The sequence below is a fragment of the Thalassophryne amazonica genome, chromosome 8 (assembly GCF_902500255.1).
Source record: "Thalassophryne amazonica chromosome 8, fThaAma1.1, whole genome shotgun sequence".
In the NCBI taxonomy this organism is placed as follows: domain Eukaryota; kingdom Metazoa; phylum Chordata; class Actinopteri; order Batrachoidiformes; family Batrachoididae; genus Thalassophryne; species Thalassophryne amazonica.
Window position 1 is genome coordinate 76109385 of NC_047110.1, and position 19194 is coordinate 76128578.

Here is a 19194-nt window from a genome sequence, read left to right on the forward strand (position 1 = left end):
TTTGCACCCCCTCTGAAGAAAGCCAAGTTCTTTTCTACTACCTGAAAAGTGATGATAATCAGTCCTTTGGGATGGTAACGGTGAATGCTTTTGCAAACTCTCAAAAGGGAGAGACTGCAATTAGCAACTACTATACCAACAATGTGATGCTAAGCCACGGAGCTTGGATTTTTTTTTTCTCTCGAGTAACAAACAGCTGTGATTACCAAACAGGTTCACCGTTTTTCTGTCAGTCGTCTATAAAGAATTGTTCTATTAAGTGTAGCCATTAGAATGATTAGGGTCATGATTTATAAGCAGAATTAATAACACAAACGCACAATACATGTTACAAATATTTTAATGCAAATTGCCATCAGAATATACAGCAATATATGCCAATAAATAATTCATTAAAATTAAACAGCCAAAATAATATATATTTCATAACAACTGAGACATTTATGCAGGTTTGTAGAGGAGACTGCTCAGTGATTACATAACTTCAGCCAATTGCTACTGTAGTTTTTACTGTTGCAGCTTGTGCTTGTAGCAAGGGGCTCCAGGGATTTACAGATTTAGAGGCGAAATGATGAATTAGTGACATTGTTTTTATCTTGCTGAAATAAAAATAAAACTCATCAAAAGCCCAAAGAAGGTGTAGTTTATTGTTCTCCACAAAGGGATAGCATCAGTTTGACATATCGTCCATAAACAACCGGAGATATATCTCAAGTATGTCAGGAGCATCAAGTAAAATTATTAGTTTTGACACAGTCCTGAAATGGAACGGCATAATAATTTGGCTTCTGTTTCCTGTAATAAAGCAGTTAAACTCAGCTTTCAAAATAATGTGGCAAGAAATCACTCAGGTAGGTGACAAAAATGTAAGAATGGACAATATGTTGAAAAATATCGTAGTCTCACTTAAGTGATGCCAGTTATATGACAATAGTTTTTGCAAAACGACATATAGAAATCACAATGTCTCTTCAAGTTTTGTCAACATTTATAGACATGTAGAAGGAGGAAGGGTTGATGTCTGGGATGAGAACTGGAAGAATGACAAACTGATCATGTTGTAAGAAACGGACTTCTGTCCGCCATCAGATCTTCAACTCTCAGAGCAACTAATGTTCCCTCAAGCATTTTGACATCACATGAAACTATTCAAACACAGTAGTGTGAACACCCTTCACCCACTCTAAATGTTTTAGTCTGACCAGCAGCAATTCAAGAAAAGCATTTGGCTTCCTGTGATAAATGGCTGAAACAATAAAACCTACAAAATTCTTCATCTATCACAACTGACGTTACCAATGGGAAACGCATTTTGCAACTTAAAAAACTGCACTGATTCCATTCACTGATACATAGAGATTAGATCTTCTTTAGATCATTTACCGGCAGTGTAAACTGCTTTCTGTGTCAGATCCAATATTCAGTAGATCCTACAACATTACACAATACAGAGGTCAATCAAGTATTTCCTCTAATGCAAAGTGAAGTGCATCATATCTAGTTTAAGGCCTGAGGTGTAATTTAATTCTTAATTAACCAAGCGCCGGCTGCACTTTTGGTCTCTTCTCATTACTGGCTACAGATTAGCTCCTGGTAATGCATCTCATTTATGTGGCTCTCTACGGTTTATGTGTGATATGAGTTAAAAGATGGCATGTCCTCCAACCAAAACACTTGGTGTGATTATCATTCATAAAAAATCTAGTTTTAGCTACACAGTATTTCTTAAAAATCCATAGTCAGAATGAGAGAGACTAGGGTCTACATGGTTCTGGTTACCATGGCAAACATGCTAGGTAGTCAGCTAGGTGATATAACTGCTTGGCCTGCAAGGTAACAAGAAAGTTACTGGTTCCTTCAAGTGCTTCAAGCGTAGTGAGGGCTGTTTCTTGTTCCGGCCCCAGGCCGCCTTGTTGTTGTGACTTCATTGTTTGAGGTAAATCCGTCTGAGAGTCGGTGTCAGAGGTCACCTCGGGGTGTACCCATTGATTTGCCCCCTTCCCCACTGAAAGTTTGGCAGCGTCAAACACCTCCTGAAGTGCTCCAGCTGTGCCTGCAGCCTGTCTCTTTCTTCTCTCACTTTCTGCCTTTGGCTCACCAGCTCCTGATGAAAGAGATACAGACACGCATCACATTACAGAAGATGTAAGGACGCCACGCATAAAATCAACCCATGAAAATGTAACATGTCATGCAGTACATTTTTGACCATTCTGTACCATCTTTGGGGACTAAACAACACTTATGGCCCAGTAACAGTATAGCATAGCCTCCTCAAAAATGTATCATGGACTTCTCAGTGTGTTAGCTGTAAATAGGTAGGGGTCAATTAAAATATACAAAATGCTCCAACCATGTTGAAAAGTATGCCACATTTATTTATCTGATCACGAGGATTCCAAAAAGGTTTGTACTATCTACGGCTGAAAGTTACGGATTTATCGTGTTGAAACAGCAAAAATGGTGACAAAGACCAATTTCAGTGTGTACAGAGGTCAAAAATTATAGCTGGTCCAATTCTGGCAAAAGGTGGTGCAAATTATTCAACATGATTGGAGCATTTTAAAATTTTGACCCCTGTGTAATCTTTAATTGACCCCTAGCTGGCAATAGCTATCAGTCTGCAAAAGGTCACATACATTTTTGTGGAGGCTACAGTATACTCGGATATCAGCATCAATAAAAACACCTCTGTTCTGTGACCTCATTACTCTGCGTTATTCCCAGGCATCTCTCCTTCTCAAATGTCGAGTACCCAGTGGAGTGAGTGTCACTGCCAAGATATATCTCTGGGTACTCGGCCTTTGAGACGGACAAACACCCAGAAAGAGCGTGCAGAGTAATGAGGTCATGGAACAGTGGTGTTTCGATAAGCTCAACATTTTCTAGGAGAATGAAGGTCCAAGTCTTTAGGGTCCTGGTGCTACCTATCTTACTGTATGGTTGTGACGCTTGGACACCAACTTGTGATCTCCAAGTCTTTAGGGTCCTGGTGCTACCTGTCTTACTGTATGGTTGTGACGCTTGGACACCAACTTGTGATCTAAGGTGACGACTGGATGTGTTAGCCACCTGCTGAAACACTGGGCATGTTGTGTTCTTGTTGGTGCACTCCACCCTTCATATCAGCATGAGCTAATTAGTCAACTACAGGGAGAAACATGGAGCCCCACTGTGTGAGCAAATACAACCAAAATATGCAACAGAATGCGAAGGAAAAATGGGAATTAAGCAGTGAATAGAATATGTGGCACGTTTCTCTGTGCAGGATCCAGCATGCACAGAGAAGGACAAGGATATGCCCATGCTTCAGCATGCTGCAGCAGAAAGATAGTTACTTTAAAGAGGTGGGGATGGTTCGGTTAGTTGCTTGGATCGTTGCCATTTGGAACCCAAGGCAGTTCCATGATATGGTGGATTGAGCCATTTCACTGTGATATTCTGATGCTGGATGATAAGTGTTGTTTAGTTCCCTTAGGTTGTATAGAGGGCAGCACGGTGGCTTAGTGGTTCGCACTGTTGCCTCACAGTAAGAAGGTCACAGGATCGATTCACAGGATCGATTCCCACCTGTGGCTTTTCTGTGTTGAGTTTGCATGTTCTTTCTGTGTTTGCATGGGTTCCCTCCGGGTGCTCCGGCTTCCTCCCACATCCAAAGACATGCAGGTTAGGTGAACTGGAAACTGTAAATTGTCTGTAGGTGTGTGTGGGTGTGAATGTGGTTGTCTGTCTATATGTGACCCTGCAAGAGACTGGCGTTCTGTCCAGGGTGGACCCCACCTCATGCCCTATGACTGCTGGGATAAGCTCCAGACTCCCTCCCCCATGACCCTTAACTGGAGTAAACGGTTGAAGATGAGTGACTGAGTGAGGTTGTACTGAGAATCTACTTGGCCCATGGACTAAAGTAAATTTGCAAAAAGCAGGGAAGTCTGAGGTCCTTACTTACCCCCATTGTAAGTGAAAGCTGCTCTGCTGTCCTGGTCAGACTGTTGTTCTGTGCTTCAAGCCTCTTACACTGACTGTGAAGAACTTGCCTCTCTATGCTCCATTCTGTATAACAACACAAAGACCACTCACAACATATTCTAGTACGATGTTCACTCAGATGCCCTGAGATTTTAGACTAAGTTTTTTTTTAAATAGCAGGTTTACACTGTATTATAGTAAATGCGCAACATAAATAATGACTGTTTTCCATTTAGTGGTGGAACCCCATGGCGCTCCTATTACGCATTCCATTTCAGTACAAGGCCTTTCTGAGATACCTAAATTGAACTAAGTAATCATTACTTTTGCTAAGAATGTATTGCTTTCACCTGTGGGGTTTGTTAGGTTGTTAGCAGGATTACTGAAAAATTAATGATCCAATTATCACACACACACAAAAAAGATGAAAATAGTGATTCCAGTCTGTAACAGAAACCAATATATTTGGAAGAGAGCATAATAAAAATGTCGACTTCAATAATGAACATATGTCATTTTGTTGCTCATGTTAACGCGCAACTTTACATGTCATAATAAAGGTGTTTACTGTGAAACCGTTTCAAGCAATATGACGGAGTTTCAGGGCCACATTGAATTTTTTTTTTTTTTTGGACTTCGAGAATAAAGTTGTAATATTAAGAGAATAAAGTCATAATATTACGAGAATAAAGTCGTAATTTTACGAGAAAAAAGTCGTAATATTATATTATAGCTTTATTCTCGTAATATTACGAATTTATTCTCATAAAATTATGAATTTATTCTCGTAAAATTACGAATTTATTCTCGTAATATGACTTTTTTCTCGTAATATTACGACTTTTTTCTCGTAATATTACGACTTTATTCTCATAATATTACGACTTTATTCTCGAAGTCTAACAAAAAACAAAAATTCAATGTGGCCCTAAAATGACATCGTACAAGCAAGGCCTTGAATCGGACAAAAAAAAAAAAAAAAAAAAGACAACCAGAAACTAACAATATGTGGGTAGGAACAAAACCAGAACCAGAAATCTTTTTTTTTTTTTTTTTTTTTTTTTTTTTTTTTTTTTTTTTACTGTTCCAAAGCAGAAATATTTATTTGAAAAAAATGATAGCTGGTTAACAACATTATTTTTTAATTATTCACCACTGCAAGTTGTGCTTGTCAGGAGAAATTCCACCCTTCTGTACGTCCTTCTGGCAAACCTTTGTATCTTAAAACTCAAGAACGGAAAAACCTTCAAAGTTTTTATACACTTATATTGGGAGATCAAACATCTGCATGCCAACAAATCATCTATTTCTGACATTTATAAGTTTTTGCTTTTATTTTTTACTGGAAATTTTGGGCTTTAAGTGGGAAATGTAATAGAAGCCCTGAAATGCTCACATTGCCCACTAGATGGTGACAAAGGCTGCTTAAATGTGCTTTCAGAAGTTAACTTTCTGCAAAAATAAGATGGGCTGATAGCCAAAAAAATCAGCTTACAGTTGTGTCCCTTGTCCTTATGAGCAACGTACTTATTTTATTACAAATTAAAAGATATTGTGCTTGCAGTAAGTTGCTAAGTTCACTTCCTGACTTCCTCTGAACATCATGCACATCTTTTAATGGAAAAGAGAAACATACCAGCGGCAGACAAATTAAAATGTGGTGTTGTCTCATTGTTTCCAGCCAGATGAGGTAAATATTTTGCGATGTACCTTATAGCTGTTAGTCTTAGAAAGCAGCTTCATCGATGTTTGATGGACAGGCTAACATGTAAAAAGAAATCATGTTGGAAATAGATAACTAGCTTCAGTTAGCCTAGACAATGTGCCCAGCAAATCTTATGCTGCAGTCACACGGCAAACTTCAATTCATCCGTATTTCATTTTGCATTGTTTTAGTTTTCATAACATTAGCATTTCATTTGACTTTTGTCCAACTTCGTTCATCCTCAACAGACCAACGTACTGAAAGAAGGTTGACGATATCTGAACGAATCAATAACTAAAGCTTTGCCAAGCTGAATGAAACATCCTTGTATTGCTAATGCATCATTCATGTTTGGGACTAAAAAAGCTACATTTTCATACAGAAACAATAACGTTAAGAACGTTTATCAACTACTTAACTATGTATGCACATTTCAACTGTTTGTGGCTGGCCCGTGTGTGCAGACACGTTGTCAAGACAAACAAAATCTCGCACCTGTAAGTACTGTGGAAATGATGACAAAGCTGGCTGCACTCGGTTTATGTCACATCATCGTGGATGTATCGTTTTGATTTTGTTTAAAGCGTTGACGTTCGCTTTGTTTATCTAGTTTTGATTTTGTTTTGTTTCTTTTTTATGTTTAGAATTTTATCCTTCGTCCAGCTATCGCCGTGTGCCGCGTGACCGGGCCCTTAGCTTGTTAACTGCAGTTAAGACGATATCAATAGATATTTTTTATAATGTCTGTAAAATACAGAATGTGTTACACAGCCTTTTATGGAATGTGATTAATCATGATTTCTTTTAGTTCTGCATGGAATGAATGATTTAAAAAAATAAATAAATAAACAAAAATCAAGTTTAGCTATGGTTTCAAGTTTGCTTACTTTAACACAAGCCAACACTGTTTAAATACTAGGCACATTGAATCCATCATATCAGCATTAAAAGTTATGAAAACCTGATAAATATTCATAAATAAATTACGTGTGATGAATTTCAACTTTAACGATAATTTATATGAAAATTTGGTTCTATTTACATGTGATCTTTCAATATACAAGCAGCACCAGAGTCTCAGGACCTCAAAATGTATTTTAAGAAAAAATATGACTTAAAGTATGAGTAATTGTGTTTTACAGTCATTTTCATATAGCCTGATCATTTGCAGCTGTGTTTGCGTGGTTTTCTGCTGGCCAGTATACTTACAAAGAAATAATAATTATTAATAATCCATAATTATTATTATGGATTGAAAAAATATAGCTCATATAGTCACTTTTGTTGGAACTGATTTTGTGTTGACATGCCAATAAAAAAGGGGGGTGGGGGGCATCGAATGCTACTTTTATTATAACTCTGGGATGCCTAAAAGGTTTGCACAGCACTGTATGTCAATTAGGACCCCCTGCTCTTGGCGGTCTGTGGTAATTTCCTGCTGTCTCACATAGCATTAACTCAGCAAAGGATAAATGGAGCCGGTAAGTGAATCAGTGAAGATATTTAATGCTCAAACTGATAAACTTGGCTCATTTTGAAATGGATGCCTGCAACACGTTTCAAAAAAGTTGGGACAGTGGTATGTTTACCACTGTGTTACATCACCTTTCCTTCTAACAACACTCAATAAGCATTTAGGAACTGAAATATCTTGTCTTTGTGGTGTATGCAATTGAATATAGGATGATGGTTAGGAGGATTTGCAAATCATTGTATTCTGTTTTTATTTACATTTCACACAACATCGCAACTTCATTGGAATTGGGGTTGTATATTGTTTCACTGTGTCTTGTAAGTCCACATGGGCTGGCCATCTTGGGGTGCATGACAAAATCAATCAATCAACCTATCAAGTTGCTTGCAAAGCTTTCTTGCTAATCGCAGGGTCCGGGTTGCCACTGGAGATCACTGATGCCTGTTTAGATTTAGTGACTCGGTGCAGTGTTGCCAGATTTAAAACACATAAAAAAATTTTTCATGCCTTTGAGTAGGGAAGCAGAGACTTGGTGTAAGCTCACCATCCATGTATTCCTGGTAGGCTTCAAAGATTGCTTCAATACCCTGCCACTTCCTTGGAGTTTCCATCTCTTCATCCTCCTCAGAGTCTTCCTCATCTTCATCAGACAGATGATCTTGAGGCACTGGAGCATCCCGACCAGCTTGAAAGTAATGCCCGTTGATGTGTGTGTGCTGAGGGGTGTGAATTGGATTTAAACTTTTCACTGGAGACATGTTATGACGCAGCGAGCGCTCATCCTTGATGGTAGACTCTGGAACACATTTTGAGACTAAAGGAGAGTGAAAAGAAAAAAGAATTGACAGAAAGAGGCAATGTCAGTTTTTGTGGCTTTTCCCAGCAACATTCCCAATAAACACACAGATGATTAATTAAATGAAAAACACAGAGTTGTTGAGACACTATGTGCTGCATGAACAGATTCAATGTAAATTGGAATTGATTCTACATATCTGGAACTCTACTGAAGGGATGGAACACCATTCTTCCAAACATTTCCTCATGTGGTGTTTTGGTGATGTCATACATCCACTGCACTATGGAACCATCTTGGTCCCTCGCTGGCTACCATCTAGACCACTGGCTCATCAGCACCTCTCAGAAGTATCCATCTCTCTTCGACAAACAGGTAAAATGTGGATGTCCCATTAGCTTTCTTCAGCCACTGCAGTCCTCAGCACTGATGGGCCCATGTGCTGATTTATGGCCAGAAAATGTGCCACATGCCCAAAATGTAGCTGACACGCTATCACAGTGCAAGTGACACTCTTCATCTGAGGTGCCCCAAGAAACCATTAGTTTCACACAAAGTCATTTTAGCAGTATCCAGGGATCCTCCAAAAAGACCTGGTACCAAAGACATCCAGTCTTTGCCTTAGGTAACTGGTTAGCGTCCAAGTCTCTCAACCATACTGTAAGACAGAAAGCACCAGAACCCGAAAGAATTGGACCTTCATTATCCTGTAAAGATATCGACTTGCCAAACAACTCTGTCCAGCAAATGCGTGACTGAGATCTTCCCAGGTGTCAACTGATCTCAAACGCAGTGGACCCAGAGACATGAATATTGCTGGCAAGATAGGTGAATGTCTCTGCACGTTTGATACTTGTGGAACCTGGTCAAGGCCTGAGGTCTATATACATTTCTCTTAGTGTACGCCAAACATGCACTCTCTTGCTTGTGGAGAATATGGTGAAGGATGACCATATCACTTTTTCTCACATCTCTGTAGAACAGCACCTATGGTTTTTGCACAAATAAGCTCTGAAATGTAATCAGGGCTTTACGCACTACGATTCTAATGTCCCCCTCCACAGGAAGAAAATGTCAACGGGCTCTTCTTGCTGATGGTCCGATCATCTTCTGATCATGTTCTCTTCTGTTTCTCCTTGCATATCTCAGTAAAGCAATAGCATCACAGCCATCAAATGTGTGCTGTCAACCACAATTTCTACTTCCTAATGTCTTTCTCATAGATTTAAATGTAGATATCACTTTAGTCACTGTTTCCATTGAAACACTATGAGCAGTCTTTATAAATGAAGCTTCTTCAATCCGTGCCCTAACAATGAACCCTGTTTCCAATTCACTTCCTTCTTTTCTTTTCACCAGCTTGATAGAAAATTCAAATGAGCTGGGCCTGCTCAGCAGAAGACATGTAGCATGCCATGATCTGATGTTAGCTGCTTCATTTCACAATGCGGTGTTCCTGGGTAGAAACAGCTGCATTCGCTGTTTCTCTCTCATTTATCCAGGCCCTTGTGAGGCGCCTTGGGGCGGCTTGTGTTGCGATTTGGCACTATATAAATAAATGTAATTGAATTCCTTCAATTTGTCACTCATCTGTGCATTTCTTGTGTTTAAACTCTGGAATAGTTCATGTAAACACCACGAGGCAGCACAGCTCTGTCATTTCACAGTTCCACAGGGATTCTCCGGGTGATATGAATATCTGTGATGGAGGCTCACCTTTGTTCTTCATTGTGTTGTGTGTCGATTGCAGCACAGCCTGGTGGAAATGATGAGCAAAAGTCTCCGGTGAGAATATGTCCCAGTGCAGATTCCGTCCATTCTGCGCTGGATTGGGCTCCTTTTTATGAGGGGAAGCCACAACACCATTCTGTACACCCTGGGGTTTCTTGTTTCCTGTTTGACCCTTTTTGGGCTCTGCTTTTTCAACATGTGGGGTCAGCGGTGGTGGGACACGGACCACCTGCGTGTCCATGGGCGTTTTGAATGACTCGTGGTGATGGAGCTGTTTAGGTTTGTGGTTTTGGAGAGGGGACTGGCTGGGAGAGTCGGGGTAAAGATGTCTATTTGATTGACCCAGCAGAGGAGCTGAGGTGGAATCACCTGAGTAGAAATCGACACAATGCATCACAAAGTATTTATTCAACATTTAGTGCGAGGAGTTGAATGTGTCCATGTGTCTCACCAGTTGACAGAGCTGGAGGACTGCTACATGGAGGCAACGGATTATATCTGAGGGTGTCTAATGTCACATTCTTCCTCTGAATGGCCCTCAGAAGGTCCTCTGTCCTCTCCTTTTCTACAGACAAAAAGACAGAGAACACCTGTCATTCACATTTGTAGAATGAAAGTATTAAAATTCACCTGGGAACTGACAGAAATAACTGCCATATTATCACTGTTCTCAAGTAAAAATCAGAAGCAGCCTAAGGCTAAAAATAGCTCCCAGTGATGTTATTCTAAGAAAAATCTTAGAATACCTCAAATTCTTAGACATTTCTTAGAATTTTCTCTTGGTAAGATGAAAGTTGTTTGCAAAGTACCTTAAGCCTTAGGAGGGCACCAAAGGTGCCAAACTGGTAAGAGGAGGGAGGAGGACTTTTACAAATCCTAATAAGTGTGTCTTAAGCAGAGGAAATGGCGGAAAAGACACAGAGGAAGCAGAGATATTCTCTGTATGTCGGATGACAGTGAGTAACACGCTACCAGCTTGATCTACATAATTATTTTACTGTATGTTAATTTGAAGTTTTAATGTATTGATAAATTGTTCAGGTTCTTGTTATCATATGCAGACTTAATATTATCATTATTATTATTATCGGTATTATTAATATTATTTTCTTTTAGTACTTCTATTTTGTCATTTGATTTTAAATGGACCACAATGGAAATAAGTGTTTTCACTTTCTTGTGTCATGCATGTACGAGGTCTGTTAGAAAAGTATCGTACCTTTTTATTTTTTTCAAAAACTATATGGATTTGATTCATATGTTTTTACATCAGCCAAGCTTGAACCTTCGTGCGCATGCGTGTGTTTTTCCACGCCTGTCGGTTGCGTCATTCGCCTGTGGGCAGGCTTTGAGTGAGCACTGGTCCACCCCTCTCGTCGTCGTTTCATTGCGAGGAAATGGAGGAATGATTTGGGCTTTTTTCCATCAGAATTTTTTTCAGAAACTGTTAGAGACAGGCAGCTGGAAACCATTCGAAAAATTTATCTGGCTTTCAGTGAAAATTTTACGGGCTTCACAGAGAATAAGGAGTGTTACTACAGCTTTAAGGACGGCCCACAATGGCGCACGGTGCGCCGCGCTCCGAGCCACCATCGAGAGGCAGAAACCACCACATCATTTCTAAACGGATGGCTGTGTGGAGCCGGGACTGTCGTGTGCAATTTCTCTGGTTATCACAAGAGCTGGACATCAGCCATTTTCCGGCAGATTTCACTTTTAACAAGAGATTTTGTCATGGAAAACCGCGCGGAGGCTTCGCGCGTCACGACCGATTCGCTGATGAAGCGAGACAAAGGAACACCTCTGTTTCAGAGTGCCAGAGGACAAGCCCAGCTCTCCACAATTTCTCTTATACTCACTCGACTGGTAAGCACTGAAAGCCGAGATAGGCATGTCCCAACTTGTCCTCTGTCACTCCGAAACGGAGGTGTTCCTTTGTCTCGCTTCATCAGCACATCGGTCGTGACACGCGAAGCCTCCGCGCGGCTTTCCATGACAAAATCTCTTGTTAAAAGTGAAATCTGCCGGAAAATGGCTGATGTCCAGCTCTTGTGATAACCAGAGAAATTGCACACGACAGTCCCGGCTCCACACAGCCATCCGTTTAGAAATGATGTGGTGGTTTCTGCCTCTCGATGGTGGCTCGGAGCGCGGCGCACCGTGCGCCATTGTGGGCCGTCCTTAAAGCTGTAGTAACACTCCTTATTCTCTGTGAAGCCCGTAAAATTTTCACTGAAAGCCAGATAAATTTTTCGAATGGTTTCCAGCTGCCTGTCTCTAACAGTTTCTGAAAAAAATTCTGATGGAAAAAAGCCCAAATCATTCCTCCATTTCCTCGCAATGAAACGACGACGAGAGGGGTGGACCAGTGCTCACTCAAAGCCTGCCCACAGGCGAATGACGCAACCGACAGGCGTGGAAAAACACACGCATGCGCACGAAGGTTCAAGCTTGGCTGATGTAAAAACATATGAATCAAATCCATATAGTTTTTGAAAAAAATAAAAAGGTACGATACTTTTCTAACAGACCTCGTATTTTTAACATATTTACAATTATGTACTCCCAATGAACATACTGAAACTCACGCATGCACACTTTTAATATACAGATATTCGGCATGTGAATGAAGTACATTCAAACATTTTCAAAGCTGTGTAACAATTTGTTTAATTTTGCTGAGTTTCCTCACAATTACACGTCTTAATGCAGTTCAAGCTGATTTCACTATCAATTCATGACTAGGAGGGTGGAGCGCATTTGTTTTTTATTTCTCCTCCCCTCTCCTTGACAACCAATCCCAGCTCTTAGAGGACTGCGTCATACCTAGCAATGGGGTCAACCCCACCTCCTCACAAAGATAGGAGTTTCTGTCCCCTCCTTGCTCAGAGTTGCTCTCTGATACCTGCTGGCTCACTCTTAGGCTAAGATTCCTTGCCAGGAAATTTTAGGCTAAGTTAGGAGCTCTTTGAGAGGACTTTGAGTCACTTCGTGGATACGGGCCCAGGTGTTTTTGAATATTACCCAGCATTTGTTGAATGAGCAGTGGTCCACCTAATTAGATAATAATGTGATTATCTTTTTTGTTTTTTACATGTGTATCTCCATAAAATAGCTCATTTGGCTTTATTTATTCACTCAGTAATAAGTGCTACTGTTCTGGCGAATCAAAAAGTAGGTTCTTTAAGAAGGTCAGGTGACCACCTAGGCAGGCAACCGGTCCATCCCCACCACTTGAAAGTAACCATCTATGTGCCAGAGCCAGGTGACACATGGGCATCTCCTTACGCTTTTCTAGTTGGTGGGGTCCTCAACACTGAGGGACCTGTATTCCCAGAGAAATGCACCACATGGTAAAGATGTCATAGCTGGCATTCCGTAAATATGCACACAGTATGCCTCATCCAAGTCTTCTTAAATAACCGTTTGACATAAAGTAATTTCAGTGGTACCCAAGGATCCTGTGAAGGTACTTAGTATCAAAGACATCCAGCCATCTTTGGGAAGCTTTTTGTGATATTTACGTAACCTATTTCTGCTCTTGACTTTGACTTCCATGCATTCAGATGTCACTATACTTTCTGTTACAATAACATAGTTCACTTTTTGTAACACCAAATAGCTCAGAAAATACATTCAGTAATAGATAATGATTTTGTGGTTGTGAGACTCAGACCCTAATCAGTGACCTCAGACAACAACTGGATGGCTTTGGTACTAGGTTTCTTTGGAGGATCCATGGCTACAGATGGAATGACTTTGTGTCAAATAAGTGATTACTTCGGGAAACTCAGTTATGGTATCACTTGCACTGCGGCCAAAACATCAACTATGACGTTTTGGCCATGTGACGTGCTTCTCTGTGCATGATTCAGCATGCAGGTGCCTCATTGTAGAGGACCTCAGCGGATGGAGACGTCCAATGGGACACCCATGTTTTATCTGACTGCAGGACATGGATAGTTACTTTTGAGAGGTGAAAATGGAGTGGTTGTCAGCCTGGGTGGTTTCCATCCAGGACCCAAGATGGTTCAGTAGTGTAGTGGATGTGGAATATCATCAAAATACTAAATGAGGGAAGGTTTGGAAGAATGGTGGTCCATCCCTTCAGTACCAGTGCATGTTCCCAGACCTGTCCTTATTAATAATGAAGGGAAAATGGTGACAAATTATAAATGAGTTTCTTTTATACACTACTGTAGAAATAAGAAACCAGGCAAAGTTAAATTATAGGCTGTTTGTGCTGCAAAGTGTTATTATACAAGTAAAAGCAGTCTTGGAAGAAACCAGGACCCTGTGATTAACAACAAGGCCTACATGTAAACCAGACACCAAATGTAAGCCAAATATAGAGAACACACATGTGAAAGAATGCATAATTTCTTAACTAATATAAAGTTGTTATGGACTCAAAAATTGATCCTCCTCTGTCCTACCTTCCAACCTGTATTTTCTGAGACCCCTCCTACATCCTCAGCAAGTAGCAGTGAGGAAAAATGTAGCACAGCAGATAAGAGAATATTTACAGAGGAATCCTGCAAATGGTGATACAAGCATCAAATTTGGCACAAATACTCCTTAGACATTCCTCATTTGAAAAAAAAACAAACCAAAAACGATTGGCCACTTGAATTTTCAATCAGCGGTCAGGTAGTGGAGAATTAAAGAATTACACAGGGATCAAACGTGAAAGATGCACCAATCATATTGAAAACTATACCACATTATTTGCCTGATCATAAAGATTCCAAAAAGGTATCGTTTGAACTATCTGTGACTGAATGTTATGGAGTTATGGGGTAAAAACAGCAAGAACAGAGACAAAAGTCAGTCTTTCAGTTTGTATAGGGGTCAAAAGTTAAATTTGCTCCAATTTTGGTTAAAAGTGATGGCAATTATTAGTTGAGTTAAAAAGGTTTTTAAAAGGAATAGTTTGCATCATGTGTCATGCTTAGTTATCATGTTACAGGGTAACATATGTCACATGTCATAGAATCCAATCGGCGTTGACCTTGTTTGACCTTTACTTTGGAGACCAAACATTCAGCACAGTCAAAACTATTCCATTTATGAATCCTATTAGCTCAACCCATAATTTACATCACTTTTTATCAAAATTGGAGCAACTTTAACTTTTGACCCCGGTACAAACTTAAATGGACCGTTGTCACCATTCTTGCTGTTTTTACCCCATAACTCCATAACATTTATTCACAGATAGTCCAAACTATACCTTTTTGGAATCTTTGTGATCAGACAGATAATGTGGTGTAGTTTCCAATATGATTGGAGCATTTCCAAATTTTGACCCCTGTGTAATTTTTCCATTGACCCCTACCTGGCTGCCTACTGAAAATTCAAGTGGCCAGTCAGTTTTTTGCAAAAGAGTAATGTCTAAGGTGTATTTGTGCCAAATTTGGTGCTCGAATCACCATTTGAAGGATTGCTTCAGTTATCTGCTGCACTATTGGATGTTTCCTTCACCACAACTTTGTCGTCTGGTGCAGCAGATCATAAGACGTGAGTGGATACCAAACAGGTTGATACCTTTCCTCTGCTGTGCACTGACATGGGAGAGCTTGAACATATGGAGGAAATCTTTTTTTTCCTCCAGTGTGGGAGTGTTGTCCATCTGTTCAGCAGTATACGGTGTCCTGAGGGGAGTTATGGGTGCCAAAGGTGAAGAGGTTGGTTTCTTGCCCTGTACGGCCGGTGGAGAGAGGCTGCGCTCCCTCATCATCTTCCTCCTCTTTCTTTTTTTGTGTAGCAGAAGTTCATCATGATGGGCTAGCGTGGTCAGATCGCACAGATGTAGAAAGTCCATTTTCTTTAGGGAGAGAAAATTTTGAAGGTATTGAAATCTTTGGTGTACCATATAATGAATGCACCTGTGAAGCTGTGCATCTCTGTGTTTATGCACCTCAGAAGATGTGTCCAGTTTGAGTGGGGGCTGTTCTGTCACTCTCCTAAAATGGGCTTTCACCTCCTCCTCATCACTCTCATCATATGACTCGTCCAGGTCATAATAATAACCTGGGAAAAGAAGGAAGAGTGAAATTACTTTTCATCATACAAACAGTAGGTCAATGGCATCATACCACCAAAACTGGCACACATACTGTATGTAGGTGGGCTCCAGAATTGCCCAGGTGAGGTCAAATTTTGCCAAGGTCAATCATTGGGGTTATGATACAATACAAAATACTTTATTAATCCTCCAAGGGGGAACTGAATGTCGCTATTACACACATGAAAGACAACAAGCCTAGAAAAAACATACATGTCTTAGGCAGTACATGTGGTTGGGGTCTTAGGTCAATTTTTATCACTCTGATTTCTACCAAACTTGGTACATATCTGTAACAGGGCTCCAGAATTGCCCGGACAAAGTAAAATTTCTAAAGGTTCATCATTGGGTCAGTGTCATTGGACTCAAAGGTCAGATTTTTTGAATGCACACGCGTAGGTTGGTTCCAGATTCACCGATGCAAGATAAAATTTGCCAGAATCAGTCACTGCAGTCAAAATCAAGGTTACTAGTATCCATGATCAAAATTTAGTTTTTTTTTTTGTTGTTTTTTTTTTTGCTGTTGTTGTTGTTTGGTTTTTTAACTGCAATTTGCACCAAATTTGACACACATGAGCAGGTGGGTTACAGAATTGTCCAGGCAGGGACATATTTCCCAAATGTCAATCATTGGGGTAAAAGTCTGTCTGTTTGCTGGCCTACGTCTCCCCAGATCTTTTGCCTGCTTTCTACTAAACTTGGCATGTGGATAAAGGTCAATCCAGAATTGCCCTTAAAGGGTTCATTCTGTCAGAGTTCAAGGAATCTGACTTACAACCCAATTTAGCCCAAACTTGGCAAACATACGTAAATAGTTGAAGTTTGGAAAAAAACAGCCAAAGGTCAGTCATTTGGGTGTCAGTTATTTGGGTGAAGTTCAAGGTTATTGGGTACAAAGTCAAGGCTATTTGAGTCAAAGGTTAGAGTTCCACCAGTGTTTGTGTTTTTAATAGTTGAAGGGTGTTCATGCCACAATTCCACATAGTGTCTGTCTTTTTCTGACAGTTAACTGCTTTACTTTTTTCTTGACTAAGATGCCAGTGCGTACAGATGGAGGGGCTCGAGGCACCCTGCTATTTTGTACCTTGTTGTGTTTTTTAGTTTATTTATTCTTCTACTGACACAAACGTGCCACAGTAACCCTGTCTATAGCCACCAAGACCTGATAAAAATTGCATTTCAGGGTAAAAATGGAAATTACTACTGCCTTTTCACGGACCCACAACATTCCACAGGAAATAGAGAGACTGTCGTGACTCCCCCCAGATTTGTTATTGGACTCAACATGCGCCAGAGGCGGTGCAGAGAGAGGAAGCAGAAACGCAGATGTTGGGCAGGCCTGCTAGCCTAGCTATGGAACCAACCGCACTGACCTCTGCTACCATCTATCTTCCTCACAAACGCCAGATCCCTTGCAAACAAGATGGATGAGCTGCAGTCACAGATCGCCTACAACAGCCTCATCCATTTGTTGTCTGCTAATTGTTAGTGAATTAAATTTATTTCAATTCAATTTATTTAATTTATATAGCGCCAAGTCACAACAAAGTTGCCTCAAGCTGCTTCACACAAGTGAGGAAAGCTGGCTGTGCCCGCATATCCCAGACACCAGCCTCTGGTAAGAGCATAGGAGGGGACTGTGCTTACATGCTTGAGGACTGGTGCTCGGACAGCAGAGTGATAGACACCTGCTACTCACTGGACCTAGAGGCCATGCCTGTCCAGTGTTGACCCTTCTACCTGCCACGGGAGCCAACGGTAGCCATTGTGACTGCCGTTTACATTACACCTCCCTCTGCAGCTTCAGATCATGGTGTCGGAACAACAGAGGGCTCATCCGGATGGCATGCACATCTTTAATAAAGCATGCCTCAAGACTGTTCTTCCCAAATTCCACCAGCACGTCAAGTGTCCAACGAGGGGAGAAAACACACTTGATCATGTTTATTTCAATGTAAAGCGTGCCTACAGAGTGATCCCCCACCCCACCTCGGACAATCAGACCACCTCCTACTCCTCTTTCCAGACATAATCAGTACTGTCTTTGGAATGCTCATGTATCCATATTCTGACTTGTCTGAAGAAAATTGGATGTAAAAGTGATGGTTTACATGTGTTATACTAAAGGGGGCACTTACTTATTCACACCATCATTTTGCCTTTTAGATTTTTATTTCTTTTAACACTGTTAAACACTGTTTCACACCACTGTATATATTAGTATACAGCACATATTTAATATTTAAACAATTTTTTTGTGGTGTATAAGATGTCTTGTTTATTTTGTGGTGTACAGTAGCTCTGTGGTAGAAACCCCAATTTTGCTGTCTCCCCGTACAAAGACAATAAAAGCTATTCTATTCTATTTCTACTCTCTTGGAGGCCCTGGTTGCGTCTTTCTCTGTTGTCTGGCTCACCTCCCTCCCTGGCTTCTCTCCTTCTCTTTTCTTCCAGGTCGAGTTTGCTGAGGAGCCGGCGGTGCTGCTGCAGAATTTCATCATACACCAGTGTGCTGTCGGGCACTTGACTCTGTCGTTCCTTTGTCAAAGATGGTGCCAGCTCGGTGCAGATACTGGAAATGGATGGAGCCACGCAGCATCTCTGCTGAAGGTTACTGAGGTGATGCCGGTGATAGAGGTTGTGGATGTTTTTTTCCTGCCCTGCTTCCTGTGAGATAGCTCCCCGTACTGCAGCGTACCTGTCTGGACCATCTGATCTCATCCTCCTTCCTTCTTCCAGACTCTCCCCCCAGCTCAGGGGTCTGTCAGCTCTGGTCAGTCCTGGAGGTGGCTGGATTGGCATTGACAGAGAGGTGAATTTTCTACGGGACTCCGCAATGGTGTCTACAAGGGAGGCTGGGTTCCACAGTGTGGTGGGAGGTGGTGGAGGGTGAGTGAGCGCTTTTGGGGAGATAAGGGGAGGTGGTGCACCAAGGGTGATGGGTGCATCTTTGCTGACAGAGCTGTTCACACAGTTGGGCCTGTTCAGGAAAAAAAAAGGGGGGGGGGGGGGGGTAATTGATTAAGAAATTTAAGAGTGAGACACACAAATCACATTTTTAAGATTTAATTCTAACCCTTGGCTATCTCTCCTTGACTCCACCACTTTCCCAGGTGACCTCAGTCCCAGCTCGAGTGGACTCTCCCTCTCCTGTCCTTGCCCTCTTTGCCGTATTAGCCATGCTTCCTCACTGACCCTCTGAGTCATCATGGCAGTGGCTAGAGCTCCAGGGATCCCACCAACAGAAGAAGGATGATGCTTCCCCAGGTGAGCAGGCACCAGGCTGGGTACTGGGTGTGGAATCGAGCTCCTGGGGGGGTGAAGTCCAGGCTGCAGCGGCAGGGGTTTAGGTGCTTGGAAACCAAGGTGCTCTGGCTCCTTTGGTTTATCTGTAGACACAGTGCTAATGATCAGAACACCCTTTGGTGCAACATTCCCGAGAGCTTAAACTG

General features: G+C 41.2%; 1 protein-coding gene across 5 annotated transcripts in view; it reads right to left on the reverse strand.

Annotated features, from left to right (window-relative positions):
• Positions 1 to 322: 322 nt before the first annotated feature.
• The window catches only part of LOC117515918 (genetic suppressor element 1-like), a 107411-nt gene continuing 88539 nt past the window's right edge, over positions 323 to 19194 (reverse strand). For all 5 annotated transcript variants that reach the window (XM_034176697.1, XM_034176696.1, XM_034176695.1 and 2 more), the window contains 9 exons: positions 18819 to 19131; positions 18160 to 18722; positions 15596 to 15708; positions 15223 to 15502; positions 10127 to 10240; positions 9661 to 10044; positions 7693 to 7962; positions 3950 to 4053; positions 323 to 2104 (listed from right to left, as the gene is read on the reverse strand). In XM_034176697.1, coding sequence (XP_034032588.1) covers positions 1967 to 2104; positions 3950 to 4053; positions 7693 to 7962; positions 9661 to 10044; positions 10127 to 10240; positions 15223 to 15502; positions 15596 to 15708; positions 18160 to 18722; positions 18819 to 19131 — 2279 coding nt within the window. In that variant the 3' untranslated portion in view covers positions 323 to 1966. The remainder of the gene's footprint in view (positions 2105 to 3949; positions 4054 to 7692; positions 7963 to 9660; positions 10045 to 10126; positions 10241 to 15222; positions 15503 to 15595; positions 15709 to 18159; positions 18723 to 18818; positions 19132 to 19194) is intronic.